This window comes from Pelophylax lessonae (genome assembly GCF_965119305.1).
Source record: "Pelophylax lessonae genome assembly, chromosome: 12".
NCBI classification, from domain to species: Eukaryota; Metazoa; Chordata; class Amphibia; order Anura; family Ranidae; genus Pelophylax; species Pelophylax lessonae.
The window spans coordinates 149,928,590-149,941,559 of record NC_138779.1 but is presented as its reverse complement, the minus strand read 5'-3'; the positions used below and the strand labels follow the sequence as shown (position 1 = coordinate 149,941,559).

Sequence of the window (12,970 nt, the reverse complement as noted above, 5' to 3'; positions counted from 1 at the left end):
TACACACACATATATATATATATATATATATATATATATATATACACGTATGTATATATATATATATATACACAAACAGACACACACATATATATATATATATATACACACACATATATATATATTATAACACATGAATTATAATCTAATCAATAATATAATTTTATTATATAATATAATATATATATATATATATATATATATATATTATATTATATAATAAAATTATATTATTGATTAGATTATAATTCATGCGTTTGTGTTTCAAATTTATCACATCTGGGATGTCTACTAGATTCTTGTCTTGGTCAGGTTTAAGTCAGTAATTACTAAGAAATGTAGGCAGTGGTGGGATTCAGCCGGTTCGCACCGGTTCTATGGAACCGGTTGCAAACTTTCTGAAAGTTCGCAGAACCGGCTGATCCCTCTAAGCTGGCGGCCGTGGAGCAGCAGAGCAGTGCGCCCCGAGGCCGAGCCCGCCCATTCTGTGACAATAGCGAATGAAAATTCGCTATTGTCACAAGGATCCTCCTCCTGGCCAATCAGGGAGCGGGTCCTCCCGCTTCCTGATTGGCCCGAAAGGCAAACGCCGTGCCATTGGCCGAGGAGGCAGGAGGAATGGGGAGACGCGGGGAGCCGAACTGAAGAGGAGCTGCAGTGATGACCGCCCGTGAGGTAAGTAAACGGGTCTCGCGGGGGGAACGCTGGCACTCTGCAATGATTCCGGGCAATGCTGTGGGCGCTCTGCAATGATTGGGGCAATGCTGTGGTGCTCTGCAATTATTGGGGGCAATTCTGTGGCGCTCTGCAATGATTGGGGGCAATGCTGTGGGCACTCTGCAATTATTGGAGGCAATGCTGTGGGCACTCTGCAATTATTGGGGGCAAAGCTGTGGCGCTCTGCAGTGATTGGGGGTAATGCTGTGGGCACTCTTCAATTATTGGGGGCAATGCTGTGGGCACTCTGCAATTATTGGGGGCCATGTTGTGAGCGCTCTGCAATTATTGGGGGCAATGCTGTGGCGCTCTGCAATGATTGGGGGCAATGCTGTGGCGCTCTGCAATGATTGGGGGCAATGCTGTGGGCACTCTGCAATTATTGGGGGCAATGCTGTGGCGCTCTGCAATGATTGGGGGCAATGCTGTGGGCACTCTGCAATTATTGGGGGAAATGCTGTGGCGCTCTGCAGTGATTGGGGGTAATGCTGTGGGCACTCTTCAATTATTGGGGGCAAAGCTGTGGCGCTCTGCAGTGATTGGGGGTAATGCTGTGGGCACTCTTCAATTATTGGGGGCAATGCTGTGGGCACTCTGCAATTATTGGGGGCCATGTTGTGGGCGCTCTGCAATTATTGGGGGCAAAGCTGTGGCGCTCTGCAATTATTGGGGGCAATGCTGTGGGCATTCTGCAATTATTGGGGGCAATGCTGTGGCGCTCTGCAATGATTGGGGGCAATGCTGTGGGCACTCTGCAATTATTGGGGGCAATGCTGTGGGCACTCTGCAATTATTGGGGACAATGCTGTGGCGCTCTGCAATGATTGGGGGCAATGCTGTGGGCACTCTGCAATTATTGGGGGCAATGCTGTGGGCGCTCTGCAATTATTGGGGGCAATGCTGTGGCGCTCTGCAATGATTGGGGGCAATGCTGTGGGCACTCTGCAATTATTGGGGGCAATGCTGTGGCGCTCTGCAATGATTGGGGGCAATGCTGTGGGCACTCTGCAATTATTGGGGGCAATGTTGTGGGCGCTCTGCAATGATTGGGGGCAATGCTGTGGCACTCTGCAATGATCATTGGGGCAATGCTGTGGCACTCTGCAATGATTGGGGGCAATGCTGTGGTCACTGTGCATTGAAAAGGGGGCACGCTGGTCTCTCTGCATTGAAAGGGGGGCACGCTGGTCGCTGTGCATTGAAAGGGGGGCACACTGGTCACTGTGCATTGAAAGGGGGGCACACTGGTCACTGTGCATTGAAAGTGGGGCATGCTGGTCTCTCTGCATTGAAAGGAGGGCACGCTGGTCACTGTGCATTGAAAGGGGGCACACTGGTCACTGTGCATTGAAAGGGGGCACACTGGTCACTGTGCATTGAAAGGGGGCACGCTGGTCACTGTGCATTGAAAGGGGGGCACGCTGGTCACTGTGCATTGAAAGGGGGGCACGCTGGTCACTGTGCATTGAAAGTGGGGCATGCTGGTCACTGTACATTGAAAGGGGGCACGCTGGTCTCTCTGCATTGAAAGGGGGGCACGCTGGTCTCTCTGCATTGAAAGGGGGCACACTGGTCACTGTGCATTGAAAGGGGGGCACACTGGTCACTGTGCATTGAAAGTGGGGCATGCTGGTCTCTCTGCATTGAAAGGAGGGCACGCTGGTCACTGTGCATTGAAAGGGGGCACACTGGTCACTGTGCATTGAAAGGGGGCACACTGGTCACTGTGCATTGAAAGGGGGCACGCTGGTCACTGTACATTGAAAGGGGGGCACGCTGGTCACTGTGCATTGAAAGGGGGGCACGCTGGTCACTGTGCATTGAAAGTGGGGCATGCTGGTCACTGTACATTGAAAGGGGGCACGCTGGTCTCTCTGCATTGAAAGGGGGCACACTGGTCATTCTGCATTAAAAGGGGGCACGCTGGTCCCTGTGCATTGGAAGGGGGCACGCTGGTCATTCTGCTGGGAAAGTCGGAACTGGTTACTAACATTTTTGAATCCCACCACTGATTGTAGGCCTATAATACATAACGCCAAATTTCCATGAAAAAAAATTGTACCGCTTTTGGTACAGAATTCCTGACATAATCATACAGCCAGGGAGGTTAATACCAAATGTGGTGATGTTTACTCCCACTGATTCCAGGGAAATGTCCACTCCCGCAGGCCAGAGTCTGGTCCCCCTAAAGTTTGAAGGACATTAAACTGGCTCTTTGTATTAAAAGTTTGGAGACTCCTGCATAGAGTGATCACAGAGCATTATAAAGCTCACTTTTGCATTGTCACTCTCTAATTGATATTCCATAAGGAGTTCTTCAACCTGGGGTGGGGTGGGGGGGTGTTCATCCTCTTATTAATTAAGTTATATGTGTGTTCTGATTAGACCTAAAATTCAGGGTATCAAATTACACTCTGTTTAAAAAGAGGATTTATAAAGTATCATCAGAATAAAAAACTCTCCAAAAACCCTTATGATAGAACAGCTATATGACTACTTTGGGTCTTAGAATGTTCTGCTTCTGGTCCCTGCTATCTGAATGGTCTTAGTGGAGGCAATGGTGGCCCCATACAAAGCATAAAGACTGAAATCAGTCAGCCAGCTGTACTGCTTCCCTGGCATTAGGGTTTTCATGTGTATATCAGAAGGAACACCATGGAAGTATGTGTAATTAACACATTACATTTACCTCCCACAGTCCTTTCTGATAACATTTTGGAGTCCATGTTTGAAGCACAGTAAAATCAAACTGCAGAAAACATGCAGTCAACAAACTCTAGAGCCCTACAATCTGGCTAAAAGTAGTAAATAGGAAGTAAATGCGGTATTTCCTATTTACCTAGCTATGATGATTCATTTATTTCTTGTTTTACATTTTTTTATCTTGCATTCTGGACATAAAAAAATCACTGAATAAGTTAAAAGCACTATGAAACCCAGTTAAAGGCAAAGGCAAGAAGTCTGTCGCTATTTTCAAATGAAATAACATAAAATAAAAACAGTCAATTACTGTCTTCAAAATGAATTTTATTTACAAAACAGGCACACTTTGAATTAAAAAAACATAAAACATCAGAATGGCAAGCTATTTAGTGCAATGTATAGGTGGACATGGGTATCATGGATGACATGGATGTTGGAACTTTTTTAGGAAAAAAAATAGTCTGAGATTAGCTTTGAAAATAAAAGGACAGACATCTACAGACGGGTGAGAATGCAAAATCTTCACTCTGTTGAAATATACTTGTTCTACCAATTTAGAAAGACTTGGTCAGCTGCTCCCATCTCTCTATTGCCTTGTTCACGAATGAGCTGTACATAGATGTTACATACTGACTTCCTGAATCGTAATATTCACTATAAGAAACAAGAAAATACAATTTAGATGTCTGTATAATAAATCATATGCATCATAAAATATCCATTTTAAAGGTACCAACATACAGTATAACCATAAAAGGGTTAACTTACTGAGCATTTATGCTATCCCATACATCCTCTGCACTGAAAATGTCACAATGGTGAATCTCTACACTTACATAGTTACATAGTTAGTGAGGTTGAAAAAAGACATCAGTCCATCCAGTTCAACCTATGATGTGTGTGTGTGTTTGCTTTTAACCGTACATTGTATACCCCTGTATGTTGTGGTCTCTAAGGTGACCATCTAACAGTTTTTTGAAACTATCAATGCTCCCTGCTGATACGACTGCTTGTGGAAGAGAATTCCACATCCTTACCGCTCTTACAGTGAAGAACCCCTTACGCATTTTAAGGTTAAACCGCCTTTCCTCTAGTTTTAGTGAGTGGCCACGCATCTTATTGTATTCCCTTACTCTGAATAGTTTGTTCCTTATGCCAGGGTCGCCAGTACAGTATTTGTACATTGATATCATATCCCCCCTCAATCTTCTCTTCTCCAGAGAGAAAAGGTTCAGTGCTTGTAGTTTTTTTTATAGAAATAGATAAGCAGAGAGCTGGTCTATTCACAGCACAGCTCTTCATGTTTCTTCCTTCCTCTGCCTATGTGGAAGGGGGGTGTGCCTTTTCTCCAATCAGCTGTCACACAGTGTATGCCAAGACTCCACACCCAGTGCTGAATTTTCACTTCAAAAATGTTTTGTATCAGCTTGGAAAGGATAATTTCTGGATTGCTGAAAATATTTCCAACTTCTTTATTCACCCGCTGGCATAAGATTGCAGAGTCCTCAAAAATACAGGAATACTCCAGTAGTGTTCTTTAATCACCCCCTGCCTGGCCTATTATAATAATACAACCGGACAAGGCCTTGTCCTGAGTGGACACCATATGACGTGTCACTCTTGGCGCTCCTGCGTGCCTCCGGGGAAGCACAGCAGCGCGATCGTTGTACCAGGCTGGCCCTGCTACTGTGTGATCGCTGTGACCAATCACATGTCAGTGGCCTCATTCATAGCCATTCATTGTGTCCTATTGTAATCTCTTTGATTGGTCATGGTACAGGGCCAAACACAGCAGATCTGTACCATGCAATTACAGCCATCACAACTGTACACAATGGCACATAAATGGATGCCATTCATAAAAAGGCTTATAACAGTGATCATGACTGTAATAAGCTATCAAAGTGTAAAAAAGACATCCAAATCAGCACCCCAGAGCAGTACAGTGTACTACAGTGGCACTATACTGCTCTGGTCACATGTACAAAAAAAGAAAAACATATGGTGATGCTGTACTTCTCTGGTGACAGTATGTCAAAAAACGGTGGAAAAGATAGGCCATCAATACATTTTCAAATCAATATATCAGTTTGTAGACTCTATAACTTTCGTGCAGAGTAAATCATTGACACCGATTGGGGTTATTTTTACCAAAGAAATGCGGCAGAATACATTTGGGCCTAAATTTATGAAAAAAGATTATTTATTTGCAATTTGGTAACTTTTATAACAGAAACAAAGAAAACCTTTTTTTTTTTTTTTTTTCTTTTTGTTTATATAGCAAAAAATAAACAGTGGTGATTAATTACCACCAACAAAAGCTCTATCTGTCTGAAAAAGAGATACAAATTTCTGTTGGGTACAGTGCATGACTGAGTAATCATCATTCAAAGTTTGACAGCGCTGAAATCTGAGAATTGGCCTGGGCAGGAAGAGAGTGAAAGTGGTTAAAGTCTAGCACAAAATTCTACAGATTATAGGGAACACGCCAGATGTAGGGACCAGGAGGAGGAACCAGAGAGGTGGGGAATTATGCAGGCATCTAACACTGGAAAGTGCGATGGATGTGAAGATTCTTTGTGCGGCTTTGATCATGGGCATCAACAGGTAAGTAAAATGTTTTTTTCTTTTACAGGAGCTTTTTTTTTTTTAATTTCAGCAACAGATTTGCTTTAAGGTGATGTAATATTGTAAATCATTTCTAGCTCTAGCTGTAAAAAAAGCAATATTAAGTGATATACAGAAACAAAGGAGGCCTTGGTGAAAAAAAGGTCAGGTGATGTAACATCTATAAAATAAGCTGTGATCTCGCCCCAAGATTAGATAACAGAGCTTCTAGGAGATGGTTAAAGATGGTTCCCTTACATTTCCTCACCTCTTAAAAGGAATCCTACTTTTCCTTTATACAAAGTTAAGGGTAAATGGGAAACACATCCCTTGCATTACAGTATGTGGGATGCAAACAAATAAAGCACTTCTTTTTCACATGTTCCATATTTATTTTTGCTGCGGTTTAAAAGTTCAGTAGCCAAAATGTGAGTTTACATGTAACCAAATGATAACCAAATCAAAGACAAGTGACTTTGTCCTTCCCTGTTTTGTTTAGAAAGGGTCCTAAAAATTTTTGATCAGAGAGGCAGAATTTGAAGTCAAACAGCTCCTGCTGTGCTCTCTCTTTTACAAAAACCACCAAAGTAATTTGAGCACACTCTATGAAATGTGAATGTATAAAATATTTCTTATTTATATATATATATATTTCTTTACTGTATATATATATATATACACACAAACACATATATATATATATATATATATATATATATATATATATATATATATATATATATATATATATATATATATATATTAATATACAGTATCTAACAAAAGTGAGTACACCCCTCACATTTTTGTAAATATTTTATTATATCTTTTCATGTGACAACACTGAAGAGATGATACTTTGCTACAATGTAAAGTAGTGAGTGCACAGTTTGTATAACAGTGTAAATTTGCTGTCCCCTCAAAATAACTCATCTGACCACAGGACATGGTAATCCATGTTCTTAGTCTGCTTGTCTTCAGCAAACTGTTTGCGGGCTTTCTTGTGCATCATCTTTAGAAGAGGCTTCCTTCTGAGACAACAGCCATGCAAACCAATTTGATGCAATGTGCGGTGTATGGTCTGAGCACTGACAGGCTGACCCCCTTCCCATCCCTTCAACCTCGGCAGCAATGTTGGCAGCACTCATGTTTATTTCCCAAAGACAACCCCTGGATATGACGCTGAGCACGTGCACTCAACTTCTGTGGCTGGCCATGGTGAGGCCTGTTCTGAGTGGAACCTGTCCTGGTAAACCGCTGTATGGTCTTGGCCACCGCGCTGCAGCTCACTTTCAGGGTCTTGGCAATCTTCTTATACCCTAGGCCATCTTTATGTAGAACAACAGTTCTTTTTTTGCAGATCCTCAGAGAGTTCTTTGCCATGAGGTGCCATGTTGAACTTCCAGTGACCAGTATGAGAGAGTGAGAGCGATAACACCAAATTTAACACACCTGCTCCCCATTCACACCTGAGACCTTGTAACACTAACACATGACACTGGGGAGGGAAAATGGCTAATTGGGCCCAATTGGACATTTTCACTTAGGGTGTACTCACTTTTGTTATCAGCGGCTTAGACAATAATGGCTGTGTGTTGAGTTATTTTGAGGGGACAGCAAATTTACACTGTTATACAAACTGTACACTCACTACTTTACATTGTAGCAAACTGTCATTTCTTCAGTGTTGTCACATGAAAAGATATAATAAAATATTTACAAAAATGTGAGGGGTGTACTCACTTTTGTGAGATACTGTGTATATATATATACACACACATTTTTTCCTTTTCACTTTAGAAGTGTTCATAAGTATGTGTTACACATTTTGAGTGTTACAGTACATGAAATGAATTCTTACATAGCTTGTTGTGCCAGTGCCAGGTCTTTTACTTGGTTCAGGGCATCTGTTGTTTTGGAAGCTACATCACTGGCCAGATCCTGCACGTAGCCGATACTTGAGGATAAGAAGGTTTCATCATCTGCAGAAACTGGGTACAAGAAGCAAAAGTAGATCAGTATGATGATTTACTCTAAATAGATCAACTAAACCTCTTCAATAATATCTGTGTATTGGAGAAAATTAATATAATCACGAAGTATTTTTATTTTGCTTTAAAAACTCCAATTATTGAATGAATAATCTGTTAAAGTATGACATTTGGTAAGGCAGCAGTGATGGGTGCATGACTACAAAATAATAGTCATTTCCAAGTCTGAATTTGATTTGCAGAAGATGACAGGAGTTCCAGTGCAACATCTCCAACTGAGCAGTGTACTCAGCAACGATGGCAAAAAAAATTGTCTGCATTGTGTTTAAGGACATTTAATAAAAATGTATGCTTCATGCTTTTCTTGGGCCTAAATGTAGGGGGACATACAAATAAAAAAAAAATATTCAGGGCTAGAAAATGTAATATATTGCAGCTTAGAAGTTCCTAGATGAACACCCTCCCCCTTCGTCCTCATCAGAACTGAATGGCAGGATGGGTTTTGTAGTTCTGGGGATAGCTCAGAAAGTTGATAATATTGTTTGAGATTTCAGTTCAGTGCACAGGAAGTTACAAGGACACTGGATTTTTGGAAGAAACTTTGAAATGCTCTCCTGGCCTTGTAACCACAATATTATAATTATGATGATTATGATGAAAGACTGCAACCTGGAGGTATACTTCTAAAGTGCACTGGAGGGTTGAGAATGACTGGTTAGGGGAGCAAGATTTGTGCAAAGAAAAAACATGCAAAACACACTTTAAGCCCAGGTAAAAAAAAAAAAAAAGGACCAGATGTTTTTTAAATCCTCCAAGATATATTGAAGCAGACGTGTGCAAAGAATAAATTGCTTTAGACTTTGACCAACTGGTAGATAACGTTACAGATGTTTTATCTGGGTTTCAAGGAAAACAGTAGTCAGTTGATCTAAGAAGTAAATATACTTATAATGTCCAGGAGAGCATTTGCTTAAACAATGCTAAATTCTCCTTCTATGCTCTAAAGCAGCCTTTTTCAACCAGGGTGCCCAGGCACCCTGGGGCGCCTTGAGGTTTCTTCAGGGGTGCCTTGGAAAAATTTCCCTAAAAATTGCCCAAAAATTATATAGCCAGTGGGTGGGTGAAACCTGCCTTTTAATTAATGTTTAGTTTAGTCAATGTTTGGTGTCCTACGTGTATTGATGTTGCTGTAAAATTGTCAGAATAGTTTTTACATTTTAGAATGGAGTGCCTCAAGTCCATAATTTTGGAGGGTGCCTCATGATTGCCCATTATTTTTAAAGGGTGCCTTGTCTGCAAAAAGGTTGAGAAACACTGCTCTAAAGCTCCCTAGACCTGGATGGTCTGGAATGGAAAGAAAATGTAAAGAAATAAGAAATTATGGGAATTTTTTTTATTTTTGAATCATACTTACCCAGGTGGATGCAGCATCAATCTGATCTTGCATCTGTCCCCCACTGGCTCTAAGGCTGAGAGCCAAGCGATCAAACACCGCTGGACGCTCAGTTCTCAGAGCTCTGTGAGCAGAAAGCTGGTAAATGTCAGCGGCTCTCTGCTCTGCCCCCTCCCCCCCCTGCACCCATTGGAGCACTGGGATGTGGAGGGGCAAGAGCAGCCGGCTCAGGCTCTCAGCAGCTCATTGAGAAGCTTAGCTGGGTGCCGGTCCAGGCATGTGGGTGGATCCCAACCATATTGTTACTTCAGCCCGCTGTCTGCTGAAAACTGGTCACAGGAGTGCAGCACAATCTGTAATCCTGTAAACTGCAGAAGAAGTACAGCCAAATAAACATATTTCTTCTTTGACAAAAAAACTGAGCTTCCTATGCCACCCTCCAGACAAAGGATACACCCACACCCTCAAAACTGTAGATCATGAAGAATTAAAATGCCAAAAAGCATTTGTTAAACCCACAAGTGCTGTTTTCACTACTCCTATATTTCATACTTGATTTTTTTTTTTAAAATGCAGTTATATGGAGTTTGGATAAAAGGTTTACAGTAATATAACATATTTGGTAGTTACTGTAAGTGGTACATTAGTGTAAGTGGTACATAATATAGAAGTCTAGACATTAGACCAAAAAGAAGACAGGTGTCAAGAAAGGGTAATAAAGGGATCAGAGATAGGGATACATAGGAGGGACAGTTCTTCCATTTAGTGATAGCTGGGAGATAACAAAAAAATGTTTTCTCCTATAATATTTTCTGGATGTCTTTGTACAGTGAATGCGTGCTCAGGTAAAAAAAAATAATAAAATGTGGGAATTCAGACAAGTCTGAAATAGGGATTGACCGATTATCTGCAAAGCCGATATATGGAGGGCCGATCTGCACTTTCCCCGACATATCGGAATTGGCCACCAAGGTGGCCGATATTACCGATATTTCGTAAAGTGCTTGTACCGGAGTGATGCCTGCACCCAGAGGCATCACCCCGGTACCGGCGTCCATAGCCGATGGTCAGCTGTCTTGTAATGACAACCGATGCGGCTGAAAAGCCGTTCGGCTGTCATTACAAGGAGCGGGAGGGGACATTCCCCCTCCCGCCGCTTTCCGCGGCTCGCCCGGGTCTCCCGTCCCACCGGAAGACCCGAGCAACCAGCCTGCACGGCCGCCCAAGACCCGATCAAAGCCGCATTTGGCTCCGATCGGGTCTCCATGCAAAAACCCAGAAGTGATGTCATGACAGATTAAAAAAAATGACAGCATTCAAAACAGCCAAACTTGGCGTTTTGAATGCTTTTAAGTGCAGAGGAGGGGTTTGGGGTCTTTTAGATCCCCAGATCCCTCCACAAGAGTACCTGTCAAGAAAATAAATTAAAAAATTTAAATGTACAAAAATATCGGCCCATATCGGCTGATACCGATACGTGATGACCAAAATATCGGTATCGGCAATGAAAAAACGATATCGGTCAATCCCTAGTCTGAATCATAGAGGTGAGTATAATGTACACATTCCTTCCCAGCCCATTGATATGAACCCTTTGTGCTACTTCAAAAGTTTGATTAGAAAGTAACAAAAAACGGTAAACATTAACTACTTCCGGTCCGCGCTATAGCCGAAAGAAGGCTGCAGCGCGGACTCTAATTTTCGGGAGGCCGTCTTTAAACGGCCTCCCAGAGACAGGCTCCCCGCGCACTCCCGCGAGCACGCATCGGGGAAAATCTGTGTCGGCCGTGTCCCTTGGACACAGCCAATCCCAGATCGTGGTAAATGGCCAATCACAGCGGCCATTTACCACGTGATCGGCCCATGCAATGAGAGATGATCTCATATGTTAACATATGAGATCATCTCTCATCGCCAGCGCTCCTTCCTCACACGGAGACTGCAATGTGAGGAAAGAGGAGTGCTGATCAGCCGCCGGGGACACAGAAGAATGTAATCAGTGCCCTGATTACACAAGGTAAAAAACATACACAAAGTGCCCACCATCAGTGCCCACAGTGCCCGCCATCAGTGCCCCCCATCAGTGCCCACAATCAGTGCCCATAGTGCTGCCAGTCAGTGCCCATCAGTGCCTGCTCATCTAGGCACTGATGAGCACTGACTGGCAGCACTATGGGCACTGAGTGTGGGCACTGATGGTGCTGCCCATCAGTGCTCATCAGTGCCACCCATCAGTGTCCATCAGTGCCATCCGCCAGTGCCCATCAGTGCCGCCTATCAGTGCCCATCAGTGCCGCCCGTCAATGCCGCCTCTCAGTGCCCAGCAGTGCCACCTCTCAGTGCCACCTCTCAGTGCCCAGCAGTGCCGCCTATCAGTGCTCATCAGTGCCGCCTATCAGTGCTCATCAGTGCCGCCTATCAGTGCCGCCTATCAGTGCGGCATTTTAGTACCTCCTCATCAGTGCCCATAAGTGCCACCTCATCAGTGCCCATAAGTGCCACCTCATCAGTGCCCATCAGTGCAGCCTATCAGTGCCCATCAGTGCCGCCTCATCAGCGCACATCAGTGAAGGAGAAAAATTTATTTATTTTCAAAATTTACTCGCAGAAAATAAGAAAAACTTTTTTTTTTTCAAAATTGTCTGTCTTTTTTCTTTTTTTTTTGTAAAAAATACAAAACCCAGAGGTGATTAAATACCACCAAAAGAAAGCTCTATTTGTGAGAAAAAAAAAAGATAAAAATGTCATATGGGTACAGTGTAGCATGACCGCGCATTTGTCATTCAAAGTGTGAGAGCACTGAAAGCTAAAAATTGGTCTGGATGGGAAGGGGGTTTAAGTGCACAGTAGGCAAGTGGAACAGTGAAGAGAACAGTATATAGTAATAGGTACAATGTATAGTATTTTGTTTCAAATTGGATATCTATTTCTTACCTGCACAGGCAGTTAAAACAAGCAGAGCAGCGATCACCACAAGCTTCATATTAAGGTTTCAGATGATAATCTGTTAAAATACAAATCACATTATTTGAAGGGCATAATAAATACTATCAGGCAGATTAAAATGTTGTAGGCAAATCACTGTGTAAGGTCAAAATGTTGGTGTAAGGTACATTTGCATCCTTTAGAATACACAAGTTACAAATAACCCATAAGTAAAAATGCAAAATATTCACATATCCCTAAAACAGTCCATAAAGAATACCAAACCTTACCTTAACCCAATGCCAATCCTACCACCTGCCATAACTGTAACCTACCATTTCCTCTAAACCTAAAACAAACTTAGTAGCAAATATATTGTTAGCCTAACCTCATCATTCTAGAATGTAACTCAGTCCTTGAATAAACCCTAGTCCATGTCCTATCACAACAAGTAAAACATCTTTGGCATGTGCAGGGGAGGCCTGGCAACCTTTGGACTAAGTGTGGGCAGGTGGCAAATACAACCAAGTGGCCTTTTCATAGTATGGATTCCTGTGCCCTAAAGATTATGTATTATGTAAAGTGTGTCTTGGCGCCGGAGTGATTGGTGGGCATAGTGAAAAGGTAAATGGTC

At 42.7% G+C, this 12,970-nt stretch overlaps 1 protein-coding gene across 1 annotated transcript; it reads right to left on the bottom strand.

The window, feature by feature from the left end:
• Nucleotides 1-3,728: 3,728 nt before the first annotated feature.
• On the bottom strand, nt 3,729-12,441 carry APOC3 (apolipoprotein C3). The gene is made up of 3 exons (XM_082274128.1): nt 12,346-12,441; nt 7,889-8,018; nt 3,729-4,074 (listed from the first exon to the last, which is right to left on the bottom strand). Exons 1-3 carry the CDS (start codon nt 12,392-12,394, stop codon nt 3,975-3,977), a joined length of 279 nt encoding a protein of 92 aa, XP_082130254.1. The 5' UTR covers nt 12,395-12,441; the 3' UTR covers nt 3,729-3,974.
• Between the last annotated feature and the right edge of the window lie 529 nt (nt 12,442-12,970).